The sequence below is a fragment of the Ciconia boyciana genome, chromosome 1 (assembly GCF_034638445.1).
Source record: "Ciconia boyciana chromosome 1, ASM3463844v1, whole genome shotgun sequence".
NCBI classification, from domain to species: Eukaryota; Metazoa; Chordata; class Aves; order Ciconiiformes; family Ciconiidae; genus Ciconia; species Ciconia boyciana.
The window spans coordinates 1,640,666-1,664,718 of record NC_132934.1 but is presented as its reverse complement, the minus strand read 5'-3'; the positions used below and the strand labels follow the sequence as shown (position 1 = coordinate 1,664,718).

At 48.1% G+C, this 24,053-nt stretch overlaps 1 protein-coding gene across 1 annotated transcript in view; it reads right to left on the bottom strand.

Annotated features, from left to right (window-relative positions):
• AHCYL2 (adenosylhomocysteinase like 2) overlaps positions 1–17,831 on the bottom strand; it is a 106,281-nt gene extending 88,450 nt beyond the window's left edge. Inside the window, exon 1 of the mRNA XM_072856687.1 lies at positions 17,381–17,831. Coding sequence (XP_072712788.1) covers positions 17,381–17,788 — 408 coding nt within the window. The 5' untranslated portion in view covers positions 17,789–17,831. The remainder of the gene's footprint in view (positions 1–17,380) is intronic.
• Positions 17,832–24,053: the final 6,222 nt, after the last annotated feature.

Below are 24,053 nucleotides of genomic sequence, written 5' to 3'. Positions count from 1 at the left end.
GCAGCTTTTCTCCAGCCAACATATGCACAGGCTAACCACCAATAAGCCTTCTGGGCTCTCTTACGTGTACTGCCTTTGTCTGATCTTGTTTGTTCGGTAACCACAGAAACAGTTTTAAAAACTAGATGAGCAGACACACAACCTTCAGAGACCAAAGCTTCTAAGTGGAAACAAAGCCTGAAAGACCCATTTGGCACCCACTCATCTGCTCCTCTCTTTGTTAACGCTGCCGGATGAAGGATGCACTTACCTCTTAAGACGCTTCTCTTGTATGCATTCCACGCAGACCTGCTTTAAGGGAAAATGCTTCTTGTTTTCCTGCGTGACAGCTATCCAGCTCCTGTCTGAAGGCTTCCTGCACTACTGCAGACCTTCAGTGCCACTCAGACACACCATAGCTTCAGATACAACCTCACACTATTGTACAGCAGAATTTGTTTACCCGCGGTCACGCAGGTGTCAAAAAGCCAAAGTTGGAACATGAAGATTGCAGCACATCACACACGAAATGCCAGTAATAAAAGCACGCTCTACTTTAACCATGGCTTCCCCTGCAACCGAGCTCTTTTGGCACCCCTGACATGCCTAACGCTGCTCCTGATGTCGGTAACAAAGCAGACTGCAACCATACACACACATTCATCTACGAAACATCACTCGTTCCTTTATTACTTTTCAGTTCCAAATCGTTCTCATCGCTGAAGACTCCCCAGAGGCCCATTCCAGCCTCCCTCCTCTTCCCCGCCAATGCAATTGCCTTATCCCTTCACACAACCCAGCAGTGACTGTTAAAACAGCCTTCACCACACAGACGGCTTTTCTGGACTTCTCTACCTCTCGAGCAACGGGGATTTAACATAAGAGTTTCAAGTGAAACTTGAAACTAGTTTAGATTTATTTTTTTTTAAATCCTTTTCTTTTTACTCCTACTGCTGTATCAATTTGGACCGTATTCAGCTTAAACATTATGGGCTACAGTCTGTGGGAAAGGTATTTACAAAATAAAGTTTGTGTGTAAAGCATTTCCAAGTGACAACGGCTTCGTTATCGCGTCCTTATGGTATCTTTACACCCATCAGGAATAGAGTTTCCAACAGAAGGACGTGAGCCTGCACATGATGGGGTCCTGTCCTTGCATTCATAGTAGGGCCAGAGCCAGTGTCAACATCATTTTCAGATGTGGTCTGCAACAACTCCTTTGAAGACCAGCAGAGAGGATCTCTAAAATATTCTCATCCTACTTGACAACTAGAAAGTCAGAGAAGCACAAGCCAACATCCCTGAGACGGCGAACGGTGAAGGGTGGCAACCCAGACAAAAAATTCCTCATTTTCCCCCCTCTCTTTTTCTCTCCCTTGCTTCCTTTCCTCCAGATGTTAACCAAGACACAATTTACCTGTTTGAAAATCATCTGTTTCTGGCAGACCAGCAAACCAGCTGTTCCATAAATGGAAGAACATTTAAAAATTAACTGAGGAGTCACCAGTGAGGAATATTGGTCAATACAGAAAAGGAGGAACAAGTGATTGAACAGGCACTGCTGAATGCATTAAGAGAAATCTGGGTGATTTTTCACTTAGGAATAAAACAAGATGCACATAAACAACAGGTGAAAAAAAAAACAGGAAAAAAGCTTTGGATTTTGAAAGCGCAGCATAGCATTACAACAGTTCAATACCCTAAGGTTTTCCTGAAAATTCATATGACGACTAGTTTTTTACCCCAGCTTTGACACTTAAGGATTTCTCCATCATTCCTCTGTGCTGCTCCTCTGCTTTCCAGCGGTATAAACATCTGAAGCAGCCACTGCCAAACTCAAAATCATAGCACTGAACCACACTTAATTTTGTATTTTTACAAGAGCCAGAAGTCAGTATAATTAGCCTGAATTATAGGAACTGATTCTCTGCATGACCTAAAGGAACCATTAAGCAAGACAAGAATTAGCCGTGCTCGCCGCCGTAAACCCACATATGCATCGTCACGATTACTCAGAAAACTCAAACGATTTGGTACATGCCGAGCTCTGCACTCCAACGGCATCTGTACTCAAGAGCTGAAATATTACAGAAAGCAACATTCAAGAAATTGATTTGAGGGAGCTAACAGTTTTTGCTTTTCAGAGAAAAAGCAGCAGACGAGAGCAGGTTGGTGAGGCTAAAGGCTCATAAAAGATGCACTCAAAAACTGGTACAGTCACGCCAAGTGCCGGGGCACTAAACATTTTACACACCACCGTGCCCCTGCACAGGGCAGGGATGAATGCAGCAAATGTGTACACAGGGACACACACAGCCTCGCTTCCCAAGGAAGCCTATTTTAATTATAATGGTTGCCACGGTTACTTTAATTCCATCATCGCTCCAAGTAGTCTCACAACTCCAACTCCACACCACTAATCAGGAATCTTGCATAACATTAGCACTGAATAACCCAATTTAAACCATCTTAAAAGCCTGGATTATTGCAGAGGATGTTGACGCAAAAAGAAGAAAAAAGGAGAAAAAAAAAAGACCCAAACCAAAACTGTTTTGTTCAGGGAACCACTTCTTCTGTATCTGTTTGCAGCAAGGGCTCGTCACTCTTATCCACGTGGATGCCATGGATGAGCCCAAGCCAGAGCAGAACCAAAATTAAAACGCTATTTTGTTTAGTCAAACATGGTCCCCTCAATTTTCTTATAAAGGAAAAATAAAGAAAGTACAGTGACATCATATCAAGTCAAAGGGGCCGAAAGAATTACTCCCAGTTATTGGGAGAATAAAACGACATGGCGATCCTGGAGTATCATGGAGAGTTTGGCACAAGAGTCTGTGAGCTGCAGGAAGAGGTTTCAGACTGCAACTTCGAAGTTTCTTCTTTGACGGCTGCCCATAGTACGGCTGGCAAAGTTGTGTGGAAAATACTCCTGTAATTTAAACACAGCTGTAATAAGCAAAGCTGACCTTAGTCTAGACAAGGAAACTCCCTGAAAGCTGTTCCAGTCTTCCTTTTGGGTTTCAGGTCTATAAAATTAGGCAAGGAGTACCAATCTAGGTAGTTCAGAGGAAGAGAGAAACACTACACCGTTCCATCTGTAGTCCTTAAGCAATTCAAACACAAACACCTCGGCACAGGACAACTTAGATACCCAACACATGAGGATGTAACGGGCAAAAGAAATCTCTTCCCGCTGAACAAAGTCAGTCCGGATCCTCTTTCCAGAAATTTTGAAAGCAGGATTCCTTGAGACTGAGGCTTTCCACAGGCACCCATCGAGTGGTCAATTACCAGGATAGTAAAGCCAAATATAATTTTCCTCCCTATTAAAATACAAATTATTTTCTTCTTCACTTAATTTTTTTTGCCTCCTTCATAACCTCTGCTCTCTGGAATTTCTCCTGGACTTACAGTATTAATGTCTGGATGGACACTTTCTTAGGTACAACAGGACGAAGCTCCATTTCTTACTCCGGGAAAGTGTAGGAGAGGTTACATTTCTCTCTCCCAACCTTAAATGTCTGAAACCCAGCATTTTTCCCCAAAGGCAAAACAAGAAGCAGCAAAACCTGACCCTTTAGTGGTATCAGCTTTGGTGATCTACCCTGCAGATTGTTTTCTGTAAGTCGCATACGATCCTGCATCAGCTTTAAAAGGGGCAGCAGAAAGAGAAATTTTTCCACTGTTTGCAATATCCCATTAGAGAGAAAGTAGATTCAGAAGCCGTATACACAGTCCTCGGCTCCTGAAAAATTACCAGCACAGTCCTAACTGACTTAAGCCTGGGAACCCTCTGAGATACAGTTTGTGCCACACTCTCAAGGCACTCCTTTGACTTAATTTCTGCACAGCGAACAACGGAGGCTTTCAAAAAGATTAGCTACTTCACAGTGTCCCACAAAATCCCATTTTCTACAATGTCTTCCAACTCACGTGGCTAGGGATGAATCACATGGATCAAAAATGGCATAAATGGCCGAGCAAAATACCTTGTCATTTGATAAACGAAGCACAGAGGTGAGAACCGTAAGAGCTGGCGACGTCTGCCAGGTGCAACATAATGCCTTCAGTTAGCAAACCTCAAAGAGGAAATTAAAAAGCATTTCTAGAATATGCAGGTACCACTAGTTTGATGGGAGCTGTGAACACCAGCAGCACTGGGGAGGTTACCCAGGACAGGCAGGACACTGCTCTGGCAAGAAGATGCAACAGTAGTTTAATAGATTTCCCCTCCCACAATTCTCATATTGAAGCCTAATTTGTTCTGCTTGTATTGTGCTCATCTATGCATTATTTAAAGGCATTAAAAAGTCAGATGACAAAAATCAGGGATAGTCTGCTATTCAGCACTTCTTCCACTATTTATCTTGTTGCTTGGTTATTCTCCTCTCCAGAGTTTTTTTTTCCCCACCAGCTAAAATTCATGCTTATGTTAGGAAATAATGATTATCACAGGAAAGCTAAGGTGGTAACAAAACCACCCCCCCAAGTCTTCTATTTAAGCATGAAATAAGATTTTCCATCTAAGACTGTAGATATTGCAGCAATACTTAACAGCAGTGTTTGAAAGACTGCAGTCTAAAATACCTTCATCCTAAGGTGCAGCTCTCCTGTCATCAGTCTCGGTGGCAGCAGGTTAGATCTCAACATCCATCAGAGCACAAGAAAATAGATCACAGCGGTACTAATAAAGCAGAAGCAAAGGAAATAGCTAATATTCATGCAGAGCTCTGACATGGTATTAGTGCTTTGTTACTTGATAGCTAGGAATCTTTCATTTCTGGCCGTGTACAAAATAACTTCTAGCTCTAACAGGTAAGTTATGATGACTTTTAATACTTGATCCAACCACAGAAAAAGGAAACCTGTTTGGAAGGATGCAAGACCTAGGATACTGAAATAAAGTCACTGCTTTGTGATGAGAAAGTGTTGCTTGTTGGGCCTTCACAGCAGCCCTGAGCCCAGAAGACCATGGGTTCTAGATAAGGAAAATAGCTGGATAAAAGCTGACAGAGGAAAAGAGGGAAAGAGACAGTATTAGCTGATATTCCAGTCCCTGGGAGCTGTGTTCTGACATGAACACCTCAGCACTGCAGGTACTCCTACCAAATCCTCCACCTCTAGTCCAGACCAGGATATCAACCGTATTGTCTACCCACTCCTTTCCAAGCCAAGACCTTCAGTCTCCATACTCCATCTCCTTCAGTTTTATACTCCTGTATCAGAAAAAGGATGAAAACGGGTTAGTTGAGTGCAACAGCGAGCGAGCTGCACACTAACGTAGCTTCCAGCTCCCCCTGCGATGAGGGGTGTTACCATATCAACACCTCGCCATCGTCAGGCTTCTGTTGACATCCTGCAAAGAACCTGAAGAAGGATAAATGGCAGCTTTGCAGATGATTGTGCCAACCTCCTTCAAAGCACAAAGGCAATACTGAAGATGCGGTTCCAAGCAAGCCGTTTCTGCGCTAACAAATGTCTGGTGGGGGCTGGCATCAAGGGTGACAGTAGGACACTGACTTCCCAAGGAGAAGAGAAGAAGAGGCTGTGAAAAGGTCTGAGAACACAGGTAAGTCCTTGGTGGAGTGGAGATGAGAACTTGTGCACAGTTACAGAGAGCCATTGCATAAGCCATCAGGAAAACGACCTTTGCAGCAGTATTCTGGAAAGAGAGTTAATGGCACAAGATGATATTTGTCAAAAATCAGGTAAGGACACGGTAACTGATAGCTAAGAGGAAAGCCTGGACTGGCTTTTACTGCACAGATGGCCTCTCCAAACGCTCTCAGATATTCTTCCCTTCTGAAGGACCAGTGAAACCTGGACACAGACTGGCAGGGAGAGGAGTCAGAGCGCACTCAGGAATACCGCTGCTACCTCTGCTACCGAAAGAGCCATTTCCACTAACATTACTGAAAGGAACTGAAAAGTTACATTCAACTACCAAGGTCAAATAAACTACTAACTCTGTCCTTCTTGAAGGCAAATAATTCTTTTCCTCCTGCCTCTTGACCAAACTAGGTTCACTCTAAAGCTCCAAAAATTAGTCCTGACTTTTTCCTACCAAAAAAAAAAAAATCTTAAAATTACACAGAAAAAAAAGTGACACATTAAAAAAAGACAAACCCACAATGAACGTTTGCTTCTTGGCATTTTCACTTCTCTTCAGATTTAAAGAATTAAGCATCTTTTAACATGTACAGAAATAACAAAACACGGGATTTGACACCAACTACGATAATGTCTTGAGATTTACTTCATTTTCAGGTTAGTGAGATTCAAAAGATAATCCATTTCTAATAGGTTTGCAGGCCGGAGGATGGGCTGGGGTCCAGGTTGAGCTTCATAAGGAGAAAGTATTGCCTTACAGACAGAAAAACACGTGCCCAAACCCAGACCCTAGCAAAACCTACCTCTTGGACCAACCTGTTCGTTTCTCTTTCCCTCTCCTGGCCGGTTTAAAACGCAGCAGCATGACATATCACTACTGTATGTCTTGACTTTCAAAAGCAGTCTAGCAGAAGACTAATTCTCAAAACAGTTACAGCAAATGTCACCAAGTCCTGTGAACTTCTCACCTCCTCAGCATGCACAACACATGGCAAAAGCAAGCATCCACCCTGTAGCACACAGGGCATGAAATAAAGTGACAGGTCACCAGCTACCTACTTGCGGCTTCTCAAGCTGTTTGCCTGAACTTGCCAAGTGGCTTATCACAGTCCAAAAAAAAAAATTATACAAAAATAATACGTACAGTCAGTATCTCTGAAATATTACTCCTTGCCTTCTGGCCTTTACCCTGGTTCGTCACCTCTACAGCCCACCGCTGCCTCCGAAGCAGCCAAGGGGAAGCTGAACAAATGAAGGGAGCACGCAAACGTTTTCATTTCTATCACATCTTTCATCACAGGAAGCCAAGTATCAGCCTCGACGTACTTACTAAAAGCACATAAAAGTAATAATACCTTAGGCACCTGAATCAAATCTTCAAGAGAATCAACTACTTTTTACATTACTTGAAAACAAAAAGGATTCTATTATCGACTCTCGAAATCTCACATGCTAACAGCAGATAGCAAGACTGAAGTGGGATTCAACGCCAGTGAGGAGTAGAAAAATTACAGCGGTTTAGTATTACAAAAAGCCACTTCAATTAATACCTAACTGGTTGATGTGAAATGCTGGAAATTATGGCAGTAATCTCTCATCCCAGAACGTAGAAGGCTGGTGTTTTAAAAAGAAAAAAAAAAATCCACATCAAACACACGTTAGTGCATTCTGCAAACAATAAAAATGATCTTAGCCGATACTGAAAAGGATCCAAGCAGATTTCCCCACCTCCATAAACACTAAAGTCATGGAGAGAACACCAAATCTGAGTCAGCAAGCTTTTGGGTAGCTGGAAGGAAAGCTTGCTGGGAACAGATACCAGCATGAACTGCAGTAAGCTGTTTTCCTAAATTGGTCCTTGAGTCATTTTTGTGGGAACAGTCCATTCCCTGGTTTTTCTCACATGCCTTCAGCATTAAATGCCGATCACTTCACCTCTGTGAAGTAAATAACAAGCAAAGCTTCCTAACTGTCAGATGAAGGCACGTTCATACTTCTATTTTTAAACACTTGCTTTTGGAATAAAATTTGAAAGCGAGTGGTTCAGCAGTTCTGGGTAGCTAACTAATTTTTCAACCGACTTTCCTCTTCTTTCTGACACTCATGAAAAATGCAACTGGCTGCCTATTTAAGGCTCTGCCACAAGAAAAAAAAAATACCTGGAGCTCCAACATTGCCACCCCTGCAATTTAAAAGGAAGGTCGGCACACAGCAGCATTCGAACGTTTCACATCGGAAAATGCTAAAAATGCTATGAGAATATTAAGGCTGGAAAGCTGACCAACAATAAAGAATCCCAGAATTATGGTCATTCACTCAGCCTCAAGTTGCACACACCGCGAGTAAGCACGCACACACACTATTGCTTTCAGAAGAACCTGTCTCCATCAGTGGACAGAACATGGTTCCAGGGCTGGACTTTGCTGATGCTTTGCTTCCCCTGTTGGGAACCTGCAAAGTGCAGAGAGAAGGAGGCAGGAGACTTCAAGAACAACAAGGGGTTTTGGTTAGGCTGTTAAATGCTGCCGTACGTAATTAAATTCTGTATTTTTCTTTGCCAAAGTTGCTATAGGCAAGTCTATGCAGGCAGGTGCAGACAGACTGGAGCTTAAGCTGGATGGACAGAAGCCAGCTCTGGTCCAGAAGCTGCAGAGTGGTAGCGTCGGCTCATGCACAGCGCTGTGCTGATGCATCCCAAAGAGAAGAAGACATTAAGTGACTCATATCTGACCAATTCAGCATGTGCAGAGCAAACGTGGGTCTGCCTGCATCTGTTTAGGCATGTCTGCAGCAACGCTAGGCAAGACACCCTCGGTAAACCTTTCACATCTGGCCATGAACTGTCAGATCATCATCTTCTCATGGCTCGTGATCCAGAACTTGAAGAAGTGCTGAGCACTCACAGCTCCAACTAAAGTCAGTGGGAACTATGCTTCAATAATAGAGTGCTATTTAATAACGACACACGACATCTGGGGGAAAAGATCAGATCTTCTCCACTTCATAGTGGAAACCCCAAATCTTCACTGCAATGCATCAATACCCCAGCTACAAACCTGAGATGAAGCGGTGCTATCTTGCAGAAGCAGGAAAATACTTTACGGAGCGTTCCAGTGCCACGGTGAGCTTTTCGAGGGTGCAGAGGAACGTTAATTCTAGGCTCTCACCCATCCTCGCTTATTCTAGAGCGCTCCAATGTTACATTTGGAGAAAAGCCTTTCATCTCAGACATAAAAAGCACACAAGCATGACCATGTCATTCGATTCTCAGAAAAGTCCCTGCAAATGTCATTCACTTCAGGGAACTGTCCTGCTGGTCACCGAGTCTTCTGGAAAGTCACATGAAAGTCTCTGCTCTCTTTCACAACCATTTCACTTGAGACATCTGTGCATATTTCTACTACAGTAAAAATAAAAAATATTTCAATACATATTTATATAATTATACACGTACTTTCCAATAACAATACTATAATAAATTACAAACCAGTTAAAGGTTCTCTCTACAGCACAAACCATATAAAAGCTCATACTTGGGGAGAAGCATTGTAAATCAGGACACCAATTTAATCAGCTTCACGTACACTTTTGCAGAATAAGAAGTAACGACTTCTGATAGAACCAATATCAGTATTCTTAATTCTATGAATCGTATTTCAGAGTAAGCACAGATTAGATGAGCTGCGCCTACGCAAAATATGAAGTTTCAAAGTTTTGTTAGGAAGCCAGTAGTTCTTCAACAGCTCTGTGAGGCTGAATTCCTGCTCTAGGAATACCTGCACGATTTTTTGATGCAAAAAATGCCAAGCCAACTTACTTCGATAACATTGGCCTTCCCAAAATATAACTAGAAACAAAAAACCCCCCTGTTTTTTAAAGGTATTCAGTACACAGCTAGTGGTCACAAGCATGACAGCAATTTACTGCTTCAAGGCCTTAAGCAGGGAAAAGGTCTGTTGAGAAGTGTTCTCCAAAAAAGAATTAGGTGTTTTTTTTAAATCTTCGACCTCAAAGCTCCCTGAAGAACTATTATTTCATGTTCCTCAGTCCTATTTTCTCACTTAGTGACTTCTCCCATTTCAGAGTTTGGATTAAGCTAAAAGCCCAAGAAGTCTTCTGTTAATGCAGTACACATGCACTGAATTTAGGTTTCCAGAATCGACTTTGCCTCTCTCCACTGCCTGCAGCACACCTGCGACCGGGCACTGCAGTTTCTCCACAGCTGCACAACAAAAACAAGTAAACAGAATTTACTAAACCTTCGCTCCTTTTTACCTCATCACAATATTTCATCTGAACCTCGAGAAGACTGCTTCTAAGAGAAGACAGGATTGCTGCTGCAACTGCAAATACGAACAATTTTTCCCTTTCTGTTTGCAGCCTGCATCAGCGTCTGACAGCGACTGCTCCTACGGAAGTCTGGTTGTAAGGCTGCCCACCTTACGCCTGTATCTACAAACTTCCTACCAAGAAAGACCCTGAGCTGACATTGGTAGCCATTTGATGAGAAAGGAAGAAATGAACTTAACTATGGCTTCTCCAGACCAAAATTGAGGCATTTCAGTGGGATTTTTTTTTTTTTTTTTTTTTTGCTACAAATGCCCTTAACCGCAGACCTGAGCACAGAGGATTTTGTGCAAGAAATACTTAAAGCTTCTTTTATCCTTAATTCACCCTTTTCCTCCCAGTCAGTTTGTTGCTCATTTGAAGCCCTAGAACCTAACAGTTTTGCTGGGACGTAAAACAAGCAGCCTCCAGTATTTTTATTTAGAGGCTGGAACTTATTTCTCGGGCTGTCTCTCTTCCATTCATCATTTAGATTTTGTAACTTGCCTATAGCTCATCTCTCTATATAGGAATTCAACAGGACGTCAGCCATCGTACTTCAGGGCGGAGGTTTCCTTTACATGACCGAGGTTCTACTCTTGGATCTCTGGCTTGAATCTGCAAAATCGAAGAAGAAAATAAATGCCAAAGAAGAAAATTAGGTGGATAGTTTTCGTACCCTACCACGGCGGTAGCTCTACACAGCATTTGAAGCCATTCTATTCTTTCAATCTTTAGTATTCTTCAATTTAACCAACGCTGCAGGTCGCTTGGTCATATGGAGAAATCTGCCTATTACATCTGAGCTACCTGGCTCATTTATTTCTTTTTAGTTTTACCTCCACCTCTTCCTTGTTTGAGTTAAATCATCACATTGTTTTACAATTCACTAGACAGAGTTAAAAAGAAAACCTAAAAGGTCAAACACGGCTCCGAAAGTCGTAATTGCTTTACCTTGCTCATCTTTCAAGCGTCAAGTCAGGGCCAAAGCTAAGATTACGCTTTTAATTGCTTGTAAATTCAAATACCAGGTTTCTGCCCCTCCAGGAAAGATACAAACACAAAGAACATTATGTGTTTCAACATTTTTTACCCGAGAAAGCGACAGAGGTACGGTGCCGCAGCCTCCCGAGTTTGCCAATTCACAGTTACAAGGTTTGAGGTACCCTGAACCACACCCTGGCTTCTCATTTCCACATCATTACGTTTTATAATCTGCCATCCACTCGCACTCACAGCCATTATTCTTCTATCAGTTTTTCCCCAATCCTCTTTTATCTTCTCTTCTGTTCCAGAGCCTCCATGCCAAAGGTTGACGTATTGATCTTTGTACGCAGTTCCACGCAGTCACACGCGGGCACCTTCTAAAATTAAACTGCACGCATTCATAGGGAGACAGACCCACGAGTATTACACGTAATAAAAGAATATGGCCTCCAATGATAAGATTTTACTAAATAGCATTCAAACCGCACTCATTACTAGCAGCACTGGGGAATTCAGCCTCAGGGGAAACATTTATTACCTAGCATAAGTGATCACGAGGGGTTAGAATGAAACCGAGAAAACAGAAAACCAACGCACAAGCAGGTAAGAAATCCTTAACGGAGCACACACCTGCCAAAAAACATCCCTCCGCCCCACAAAACGATGGGGGAACGTCGGAAGGAATTTAGACATGTTTACAAGGGAAAAGCTACACTTCCATCGCAGGCAATGAAATCTGCTGGGAGTCAAGGTCAGAATCATCATTTAGACAAGCCACATGAGAGTCATTTATAGTCTTAGCAGAATAAAACCTCCCCTTGCAGCTCACCAGTCAGGTGATGTGCCAGTCTAGCAAGCACCAGGCATTTATTTTGATGTAATCCCTTCACCGACGAATTTCACAGCGAGGAGTTTTACAAAGGTTATACTCAAGCAGTGACATTACACAGGGATGCGCACCTCGTTACCATATACCTCTACGCCCTGCTTTTTCTGCTTTGCCCACAGACAAAAGCCACAGCTTTCTACAGCCGCTGGCACTGCAGAGGCGGCGTAGCTCTGGAAAAGCAAGCTGTGCTCTGCTCTAGCCCACTAAATGAATCAACAGCACCGACAAACCAGCAAATCAATCCCTTCCAATTCGAAAACCTCTGTTTTAATGATGTTAAGGAGCAAAAGAACACAGCTTGAAATTCAAGGAATAAGCTGTGCTTTCTGTACTGAGCGGCTGGGACAGGAAAAAAAAAAATAATCTTTCGTTTTGTAAATTGGTATGTGCTTAACATAAAACTTTGTGGCTACACAATTGCTGTCGTTTAAACTTCCCAGTACGGTGTGCAAGCATTTACTAAGGCTTACTTGCCAAGTAGTTAAGAAACATTAAACCAAGAATTGCGTCTGTTTAAGTATACGTTCTTCTCTCAACCAAAGAAAGAGGGGCACAGAGTTGTCATTACAAGGCTAAGATCACACGGCTAATCAGTTTGGGAGTCTTAATTACAGCCCCTTACTGGCTCCCACCCCACACACGCTAACAACAGCATTTCCAGAAGTTCTGTGACTTTTGGCCACTTGTATCTAGGAACACCCTAAGCAATAACACAAAACATACGTGACCACCCCCCCAAAGCCAATAAGCGATCATCTAATCATCAAAACACCATTACACGTTCAAATCTAAAACCATAAACAATTCATGTGACTCAGGGCCTTGACTCACATCCACGGATAAGTTTAGCCTGGGACACCTGAAACTGTTACTCAGCCCCGTGGCTCACCCTGCTCCGGGAGCGGGGACGGCAGAACAAACCACGCATCTCCTGAGTCACCCCAGCCAGCTGCTGCCAGCACCCCGTCACGTTAGCAAGTTGGCAGCAGCCACGCAGGGTGCAGACTCGCACTGCAGCCGAGCCAATCTGGCATCCAGCTGCTGCTGGAGAAGCCTTTCCCATCTCTCCCACCTCCACCAACCTGCTTGTGCCACTTCTGCACCATTCCCGGCTCTTCCTTGACCCCACGTTGGAGGGAATCACGCCAACAGAAAACTAACCTAACATTAAGCAAGGAATTTTATGCAGTTTGAGCTCTCTGAACTGCCTCATCTCGGAGCCATGCGAGAACCTGGCAGGAGGGGAAGGGGAGAGGGTCAGGACACACAGTCAGAGGCAGGAGAAGATCTGGACCACTCCTGAAGCTCAGGCCATCAGCCCACACCTCAGACACAGGTCAAAGACCCACTCACCAGCCCTTCTCAGAGGCAGCGAGCTCAGAAGCAGCGCCAGACAAGCAGGGGTTGGCTAAATCTACCTGTGTAGACGCACGTAAAGGTCACAGCCACATCCATTAGTCACAGTTAGCTGTAAAAGTCAAGTCCAATGTCATCTCAGAAATGAGGTCTTCTAGCCATTTCTTGAGAGCGCGGATCTACAGCAAGAATCCAAAGAGAACAAAAACGTGATTACAGAGATCTTCACCTAGATCTGGTGGGAACCACCTCCGCAGGTATCACAAAGACAAGCCCAGCATACTTGACTTTGACCTCTGGGTTTGTAGGAGTGCCATCATTTCTTGAACGAGCAGGCGTGCAAGACTGCAGAATCGGGACTATACATCAGCTGTAATATTACAACAAAATAAAGCAATCACCTAAATAAATAAAAATACAAACTTGCAAAGCTGTTAATGCTTGCCAATCCGGGCACAAGTACTGTCCCTGCTCTATCAAGGCAACATATTAATTAGCCCCTCTAAAGGCAGACAGGCACAAGTAAAATTCTAAGCCAATATAAAAATAGTTTTAAAATAAGAGCGGTATTAGAGGAAAGGACAGTCATGGCTATTTACTGGGAACTCTGTGCTTGTGTCAGAACTGTGAAATAAACATTAGCTCACACATTACTTAACACATGTTAAAATTTCAAGGAAAGGAAAAAAAAACCCAGAAAACCCAATACTTTTAATATATAAACCAGTCAAGAAAATCTACAGAGTTTTTTTGCCTAGCAAATGCTGTAAGAACTACAGTTTACTTGGTTTCACTACAAATTTGATATGATCTTGCTTATATATTTTAAACAGACTTTTACTTCAGGTACTAAAGCAAAGTTCTATTGGATTTGACTAAAAAAATTTATCTGCTTCTTTTAGACTTCTTTTTGCACTAAACCTTCTTTCAACAGATGCTTCGGCTCTGCGTGCCCAACGTTTCAGTCACAGGACTGGGAACAATTTTATGGCTACCAAATCTGGTGTTTTATTTAAATAACATGACTTCCTAAGAAACGGCGGAAAGGACTCTGGATTTGTAAATCTGGTAAATGAAATGCCTAACAAGCTCTCAAGTCTCTGGAACGCACACACTGAAGTCACTGGAAAGCAACAGTACGGGGGAAAAGAAAGAGAAGGAACAGTATGTACTCCCAGATACCCTCCATCAACACATCTCGCTGCCTTTAGCAACCAGACAGATTGTCAGCTCCTAAACAAACTCATCACCCAAAGCAAAGGGAGCCAGCTTTGGGTAAGCTTGCTGGCTCTTCCTCCCGCAGCCAGGTTTCTCCGGAAAGCCTGGCATCCTTTACTCCTCTCTTGTAAGACACTCTCTGCTACCAGGAGTATCCAGGGAGAGCGATGCAGATTCCTTCGATGCAGATTCCTTCACGTTGTTTCAGGTAATGACTGCATCACCCACCATCAATACGCCCCTTCCTTCCTAGACTTAGTGATACAAATGTCACGGTGTCACTAACACTGTGCTCCTCTTGCCAGACAAGAGTTGGACTTCAAGGGGGGGGGGGGGGGGGGATGCAAGGAGACACCCTTTTTTGTTGTTTAACAGAAAAAAAGAGAGGGATAAGGAAGGAGTTTAGAAGTACTGTATTTAGAACTATTTAGAAGCACACTTGAGGAGAAATATGGATACCCTGAGGGTCTCTAAAAATAGAGAGATTGGATTAGGATATCAAACGGAGAGGGCTCCAGACAGTGGGGAGGGAAGTCACAATCTTAGTGGAAAAATGTCCTTTACCGAGGAACTGACCCCCCCAAGCAGGGACTTCTAAGGGGATGAAGGAGCCCTCCATCCAGACTCTTCATGGGCAGACCTCGCCTTACAGGGACGCGCTCCTTCCCACAGAGTCTCTAGCAGAGACTCCAATTTCAGGGAAGTCACACAGAAGGAGATGACAGTTACGGAGACAAAAGCCCTCATCCTGGGCCTTCTGAAGGGAGAGGAAATATTAGAGCAACAATGAAAGAGGGTGGAAGTCCAGCAATACGTAGATGAAGTCTTCACCCCAAAGTTTCAAGAGTAGGGAAATTCCCCTTATGACAGGGATCCTTCTTCCCCTACGTTCCCCAAAAGGTTCTTGCATCACGGGGGAGAACTCCTTCTCCTGCAATTTCCGACAGGAAGGGTGCAGACACCAACAACTCAGGTTGCTCCTTCTCAGCAATCTCTGTGGAAAACGTGAATTCCTCATCCCACGGAGGGATGTATGGCTGGATCTATAGGAGAGTACATAGATACTCCCTGTAGTGGGGGGGATATATGCCCATGGGTGTATCCACCTGAGGAGCTTGGATACACATGGATGTATCTACGTGAACAGGTCAGAGAGCGGACTTAGCTGCATCTATAGGTGGACGTTGGTATGCGCATACCTGCATACGCAAAGGCATGGGGATGTCTATACGTGACATGCGCGGGGCTGTCTGTGTGCGTCTGAATGCATCTGTGTCTATAAGGATGTCTACATCTGTACAGCTGGGTGTGGGCAGATGTGCAAAGGTACAAGTGCGGGCCTGAACACGTGGCATACGTGTGCCTATATGCACAAAGGTGCTTCTTTGCACCCATATGTAGGCATTCAAGGAGAGCAGGTGTACCTTGGTGCATATATACCTATATCTGTCAGTGTTTGTGCAGCTATAGACACGTATATGCACACCTGTATGCGTACATGTGTACTGATAGTGCATGTGTGTGCACCTGTTTGCATCCCTATAGACATCTAACCATGTAAACCTGCAGGTATACTTCCCCTGCATGTGAAGGTATATGTCGCACATGCATATGGCTATAGCATATACACACCTGTATGCGTGTACGCATCTATATGCATGTCTGTATACATACCAGTATGCATTACTTAAGCATGCACAGCTACCCCTGTATCTGTGTACTTACCTCCACATGCGTGGGTTCATATATACACAAGTGGATTCATATATACACAAGTGGATGTATAGCTACGGCTATGCCTGCATATTCACGTGCAAGTACAAAAGCGGTTGCAAACACATGCATAACCAGCTATAGGTACTCCTGTACGTGCATATATGCCTCAGGGGTATATATACCCAAACAATGTATGCATCCAGAGGTTACATACCAGTGCCCGCAGCATGCCCATGGGGCAGACGCACGCTCGGGCACGTGCTCACAGGACAGGCACGGTTGGAGGGGACGGTGCGTACCTGCCGCATCCATAGGTGCTTGCCCAACACACACTCGCCGGGTAGACTGCGGTCCGCGTGTTCCCAGCGTGCGCCCGTACACCTCGATGGGCAAGCGCCAGGACAGGGGCACCCCTGAGGACGGGGCACCCTGTGCAGACCCACCCTGGGTGTGTGCGAGCGTGTACCCAGCGATACACCCAGAGGCACATGCACACCCAGTGTGCGCACTGGGTACCCCGATTATCCCTCCCATACCAATGGGACGGGCACTTCTCTGTACATTTTTATCTGGTGCGTATCCGTATTTCCAAGCGAGCGGATAACCCCGGGGACGTGAACTCGATGTGAACCCACACACACCTGGGACCTCACGTACCTGGCACACACTTTTCCCCGCAAACACGCCCACACCCGGGTGTGCAGGAGCGCAGTGTACACACACCCAGCGTGTACCTACACTCCTTGGCGGACACGAGTGTGTAAGCAAGCACGTACCCTATGAGGCAGGCACATCTCCGGGCACACATAGAGCTGACACGGACCCCCGGGGCAGGATCACGCTGGTCACACGTATCCGTGGGCACAGCCACACTTTGTGTGTGCACCCCACGCTCACCCATAGGGCAGAGGCATGTGGGGACACAAGGAGCAGATGGGACCCCACGGCCCTGGAGGAGCGTGTCCTCCAAACGCAGCCACGGCCACGGGAGCAGCCCCACGGCCACGGGAGCAGCCCCACGGCCACACCTCGGGGGGGGGGGGGCCACACCGACACCACATACACACGGACCGGGGACCCCCACGCCGGGACGGTCCCTGCCCGGAGGGAAGCACCGCCGTGTCCCCAAGCACCGGGACGGATCCCCCTCCCCGGTGGGGTGCGTGTGTCCCCCGGGGATGTCCCGGTGGGGGTGCGGGGTCCCCGCTCAGCAGGACGGGGCGCACAAAGCCGCCGGGGGGTCCCCACGCCCGGGGAGGGGGTGCTCTCCCCCAGCCCCCCCCCTCCCGTCCCCGTTACCTTCTTGACGGTGCGCGGCGCCTCGGTGACGGTGCCGTCGGGGCTGACGAGCGCCTCGGCCGCGGCGCCGCCGCTGTCGCCGCCGTCGCGGTGCCGGTGCTGGGGGTGGTGCGGGTCGCTCCGCTTCATGGCCGAAGCCTGCGGCACCTTGGCGGCGCCCGGCGGCAGCCCGGCGGCGGCGGACAGCCCGGGGCAGCCGCTCAGCGGAGGCCGCTCGCCGCCGCAGGAGGAGGACGCCGGGGCCGGGGCCGCTTCACGCTCGGCGGCCGGCAGCGGGCAGGGGGCCGCGGCCACGCCGTGCCCGGGAGGGTGAGCGGTCACCGGCTCACACGGCGGCCCCGCCGCCTTATCCATGGGGCCGCTCAGCTCCTTCAGCTCCACGGCGGGGGCTGCCACCTGCACCGACATCGCCGCTGCCGCCGCCGCCGCCTCCGGCTCCCTCAGGGACCGCCCGCCCCTCCCCCGCCACCGCCCCCTCACCGCCCGCGGGGCACGCCGGGACGTGCAGTCCTCCAGCCCGCCGCCCCGCCCCGCCCGCCGCCCCGCCGCGACTACAACTCCCGGCAGGCTCCGCGCCGCCCCGCCACGCCCCGCCTACCCGCGGCGCGGCGCGGGGGCGCCTGGGAAGTGTAGTCCGGCGGGGCCGCGCCGCCGTCCCGCCGCTGTCGCCCGCGGGGGGCAGAGGCGCGGAATGGCGGCGGCGGGAGGCGCAGCCCCGTCAGGGCCGGCCGGAGCCGCGCCCGGGCTGTGGGGCCTCCGGCGGCCCCTACGCCCGTTGGGGGCGGCCGGTGCAGCGCTTGATCCCCCTCCCTGTGGAGAAGTTTGGGTTTTTTTCACGTTTTACTGGAATTTTCAGTGTTTCGGTGCCCGTCGTGCCACCGGTCGCAGGCCTCTGAGCACCCCCCAGCGCAAGGGCCTGTGCCAGGCTGCTCTCCCAGGCCCGCTGCTCTGCCACAAGCAAAACCCTCGAAAACGAGGAGCCGAGACGTTCTGGCAAGGCGAGTGCGTCATCTGAGAGCCCAGAAACTTGCTGTCCTGCCAGGCTCTGCAAGCCCACAGAGCCCCTTTGTGGGCCATCCTTTCTTCAGGGGCCTTATTACAAACAAAAGCCAGTAATGAGCCGCATTTTTCTAAATCCCGTTCTTCAGGAAAGCTCCTTTTAGGGAAGGGGAATTCAAACGCATCCTTCTTTGGGTTTTTTTATTATTATCATTATTAGGATTAATGCAGTATCTCTGGGCACAAGCTGAGGACCGAAGCCTGCGTGTTTGGGGCCGTGCAAACGCAGAGCAAGCACAGCGTTCCCGTTGTTCTGTCGTTCGAGGGGCGGGAGGTCGCGTCTGACACGTTGGGCCGGCTGGAGGCAAAAGGACAGTTTCTTGATACCAAAGGGGATGTGATCGGCCAAGCAGGAGGGATGCAAAGCAGCCTGGAAAATGGAAAGGCATGAAATACTACAAGCTTGAGTGGAGTTTCAGAATCCACCAGGAATGCCAGAAGTCAGAAACATGCAGGACGTAACAATTGGCAAGATTGCGATGATGGGGAGAGTTTCTGATTCCCAAGTTAAAACCCGCAGCCCGGTACGTTTGAGTCACTTGTAAGCCCTGGGTGAGCTCTGTGTTTGGGATGGGCTGGCTGCGAGATGTGGCACAGTGGGAGGAGAGGAGGAGCCCACAGAAACCCCCCGAAAATCAGGAGGCAGAGGAGCGATGAGGGAGAGGGGCAGCGAAACCTGAGATGCCGAAGGAGGATTTCACACTTGGAGAGGAAGAACCTGGTCAGCAGCTGAGGGCACGCTGTGTTGGTAAAAACTCACTGGGGACAGGAGGAAAAACGGTTTCATTATATGCAAGGGTGGCAGCTGGACTGGAAAATGCCTAGGACGGAGGCGAGGAGAGAAAGAGCTGTAAAGCATTTAATGGGCTCCGAAGGCAACACTGTACCAGAGGCGGCAGAGAGGACGACGGGAGGAATGTGTGAGGGGGGTTGAAGTTAAAGGAAAAGAAGCGCATTACTTTGTGCGTGGAAAATGCCAGGGTGAAGTCCTGACTTTATTGAACTAATGCTATTTCCTTACTGAAGTGAAATCAGAATCTGCATGCGGGTTTCACAGCGCACTTCTGCCTCTCCCTAGAATCAGAAAGCTCAGTCTCAGGGCAGATTTCAGGCTCAGAAGGGGCCTTTGAAAACAAAACTCTTTGAAAGCTGCTGTGGGAGGGATTTGAAGTTGTAGCTGATGAATATCCCTCCTCTTCGATATACGCTGTGTGTTTCTTGCAGCCGTAAGACAACAGCAGGCTCCGTGCAAAGCCCCAGCTCCTGCAGCACCGCGGTTCCGCTGCAGAGTGGGGCTTGTGCGGAGCTGGAGCCCTGCTCAGCAGCACCGATTCCCTGGGGAAGAAATCCTCCAGATGTTATCGTCTCCTGGTGCTGCAGATCTCACAATCCTACACAAAAAAAAAAGCCGGGTTGTTTTGCACACAACTGACCTGGGGGAATCTGCTGCTCGGGCAAAATCCTGACCCTGAGTTTGGTCCTTTGTGCTACCTGCACCCCAGCCGTGCATCGCCCACCCAGCTCAGCATATGATCTTCACCGCACTTGCCCTGCTCGCCTTTTAAAGACTGCAGTCCCCAAATGGGGGTACTGACAGGGATGGCATTTTCCTGGAAAAAAGTCATATATGAATCTCAGCGCACCCAAACACCCCAGCACCAATGAGACATGCCTCCGTCACATCGGGGCACAAACCACTGCTTGCCCATTGAGCAAATAGATGATATCGCAGCTTGCCAGAGATCCAGCAAAACGTCCGCACAACCAGAGCAATGTGCTAGGCTGAACTTGACAATTTATCTGGAAAAACAACGGATATCAGGAGAGGAAGGGAGAGGCTGTTTGGTTAGGGAGGATTGAGTAGTTCGAACAATCAGGGCTCTGTGAGAGCGGCGCCAGCGGTGCCTACGAGAGAGGTTCGGGCTGGCTCCTTCCCTGTGCTGCGTGTGTGGAAGACGGCAAGAAGGACAGGAGCCGGGCAGCGAGGCAGGGCTGCCTTGGCCTGAAAGGAGATGTTGGGCACCTTCGGAGAAAACAGCCTCGGAAAGGCGAGAGTCTTTCCCTTGAGAGCCGTGGCTGCCTGTAGATCTGCACGGGAGATAGCCTGGTTTCTTGTACCGATGACAACCACAAACAACAAAATTAAGACAGAAAAGGCGTAAAATAGCTGCGGTCTCTCCCGGAGCTGTAAGGGCAGGCTCAGCTGCGGTCTCCAGCCTGTTTTGCCTGTGCCTGACCTGCTGGCGTGGAAATACCTCCTTCCCCAATGGGCTGGGGACAGGCACGCCGAGCGTGGCGGAACCAAGATGAACCCAGTCGAGCCCGCATCGCCCGCGATGCTGCCAGCAGGGCCCGGTGTGGAGGATCCTGCTTTGAAGGGACCGCATGGCGTGGAGCAGAGGCAGGGTACAGGCAGATGCCTGCGCTGCCTGGGAACCAGCGTACATAAACCCCCGAATGGAGCGTGTCATAACCCAAAGGTGAGGGAAGAGCGAGATTAAGCGCCGATGTCAGATATTTTGTAGTTGTCTTTGTCCTCTTTGCTTCCCTGGCACATGATAACCAGAAAGGGAAGGATGGAGGAAAACCCAGGCAGACATGGGTGTGCTCTGGTGCAGACACCCATGCTTTGATCTTGCACAAAGAAAACCCGGGTTTTTCTCCAGCAAAACAGCTGCAAAATCAAGCGTGGCTGAGCCGTTCAGCTCGTGAATTGCCATATTGCCCTGAAATCCTCCATCCGACCACAGCACGCCGTGGGGAGCGGCTGGTGGTGCCAGGCACCTGCCTGGGAGGAGACCAGGCTGGTTACTGGGTCAGCAGAGCCCCCAGTAACCACTTTCACTGTCTAGATTTGCCTGTTCCTGTGATGTTCAGTCCTGAAAGCAGCGCTGGAAAATTGAGCCAGCAGCCAGGCACGTGCTGGGGTTAGTGACAGAGGACAGGACTGCTTGGTGTAGAGCCTCTTCGCCTCCCTCATCCCAGTTAAAAGCAGCCGAGCTGGTTAACTGGGCTGGTACAGGCTCTTCTACGGCCCCACGGCATACGGTGATCCGGCTGCAGAGCAAGGGAGCTTCACCCAGCACCACTACAAAGGCTGAGCCTTCCAGACATGGAGAAAAGAGGAAAAAAAAGAGATTTATATGGAGGTTTTTCAATTCTCTAAGACTCTAATACCCTACTGTAAGCCAACAGACACAGTAGTCATCTTGCCGAGATATATATATATATATAATCCCAAACTAGAAGTTGATACCGCCCTGTAGTATTAGCTCTTCTAATTGTACCTCCTGTACTACAGATATGAATTTAAGACGGTTCAGCCTCTCCCTGCCTAATGGCATTTGGACATTTGATACAAGCAATCCCATTTTACTGCAGCTATTGATTTGTTCTGGCAACGTCCCTGCAACCGGCCTGCGCTATCGTAGTTTTCATTCATTTAATTACGGCAAAGGCAACCAGATGGCCAGATAGCGCCGACGTTTGTCCCCGGGGGCGAGTGGTTAAGTGGATTCATAGCAAATATTATCCAGATTCCTTGAAACCTCCCTGCCTCGCCCAGATGAACTCTCTCAGGGCTGCTTGGGGAGATGTGTGACCCTCCGCATTTTTATCTCCTGCGCCTCCCAAAAACCACTTAAAACGCAGAACAGCGGGAGGGGGTGCACGTGCCTGTGGAATTCCTCTCCCTGCGCTCCATTTTCATGAAATCTTTGCAATCTTTACCTGCAAGTCTGTAGCCTCTCTGCCGAGCACAGCTGAATGCTGTGCCGGGGGGATGCCTAACGGACAGACAGACAGACACATGCATAGGCATGTAACCGTATGAGCCTCGTTTCCTTAGGAAATCGGCTTAAAATAATAACTGGAAGATATTAAAGCTGTTTCACAATGGGAGGGCAGGCCACGGGAAGAGGAAGGGCTCTTTGCTCCTTTGTAATGTAAAGTGGAGCCTGAAATATTGCTCCTCACCGAAAGGGAAAAGGATAATAAATAAGAGGATGGTATTTACGTGTGACCGTTTGAGCTCTTCCCTTTCTTTCCTGAGGATACTCTATGTACAGCTGGGGAAATTAATTGGGTTTTGCCTGCCAAGGAGCTGAGCAGGTGACGTCTGGGTCACCAAAGGGAGGAGATTTGTCCCTCGGGTCCTTCAAACTTGCCAGTAGCCTTCGCTGATGCTGAAGGAGTCGGAGGGAGAAGACGCTCTTGGGGAAAGGTTCAGGGGACGAGGTGCAGGGAGCAGAAGCCTCCCGAACCCCAGCACAAGGGTGCTGAGGGTGGAGGGGACCCTGGTCCAGCCTTGTCCCTGTCCCTAATAAAACTGCCCTGGGGCAGGTATCTCCTCCATCGGAGCTGGCTTGGCCACCCTGAGGGTCCCCGGTCCCTTCCCCCGTCCCACGTTGCGCGTGTGAGCGCTGCTGCGGGCAACCGCACGGCTTTCGCTGCTCACATTAGTGGTTTCCTGGCTGTGGTTTCCCTGCGAGCGGCATCGGGCAGGGAAACCCACGGCGGCGGCTGGCAGCCTCTGCGCTACCCGTCCCGAGGAAAATCCCCTAGAGCTGAAAAGTGGGAAGAGGCAAAGCAAAGGCACCTCCCTGCCTTCTTATCCTAAATTCTTAATTCTTATTCCCCTGCAAAACCTGACCCCGAGCAGCGTACGACACCATGAGCACCCACGGTGGGAAGCGGGACCACCTTTTGGGTGGTCCTCGGTGCTCGCAGCCCAGCACCAGGGCAGGATGCTCTGGGCACAGTGGGTGTGAGAAGTTGCACTGAATTTGTCCCGTTCTGGGCGTTTCATCCCTTTTAACCAGGATGTTTTAATCATAACCGTTTGAATGGTGGTTTTTGGTGGTTGCTTCTCATTTTTCCCGCTAGAGCAACGAGCAGGTTCCATCCTCTGAGCCCCTTGCAAGGAAGACGGGGTTGTTTCCCAGGATAAATGCTTTTTTCTTCCTTAAAAAAACCCACTTTGTCCCCGTGTGCCAAATCGAGGGGGCTTTTTTGGTGCCTGGGGGAAAACACAGGGGATGTAGCGGGGTCGGGTCATCTCCTGTTGTTTCCAAAATTCAGTATTTTAGCTTTTTGTTTCAAAACGGCATATCATTTAGGAACAGCTGCTACAATTAGTTTTTCTTTTAAAAAATAAGCCCACAAAAATGAAAGATAGATAGATAAAGAGAAAAAAAGAAGCACACAAAAATAAAATAAAGATAGATAAAGAGAAACATTTCGTTTCGCCCCAGATGAACCAGCCTTTCCTCTGGCTTCCCGCTACTCACCCACCCCACCGCAGAGCCCTCCTCGATGGCAGCGGAGCGGGGTCGGCCCATCCTGCTCACCAAAAACCATCAGGAAAATGCAATTTTCCCTGCCCAATTACACCCAAATTTCAGAGGGGTGCCCCGTCTCCAGGATAACTGAGCGCCCTGGGTGTGACGGAGCGCGGGCGGGCGTCAAACCGGCACCCGGGTGCCTCATTCCCCAGCCAAATAATAAAAAAAAAAAGGACACTTTCCAAAAGCAGCAACTGTCCCCAAAAGCACCATCCGTCCCCAAAAGCACCATCCGCACAGTGCATCACCCGGTACTGCGAGCAGCAGTGGGT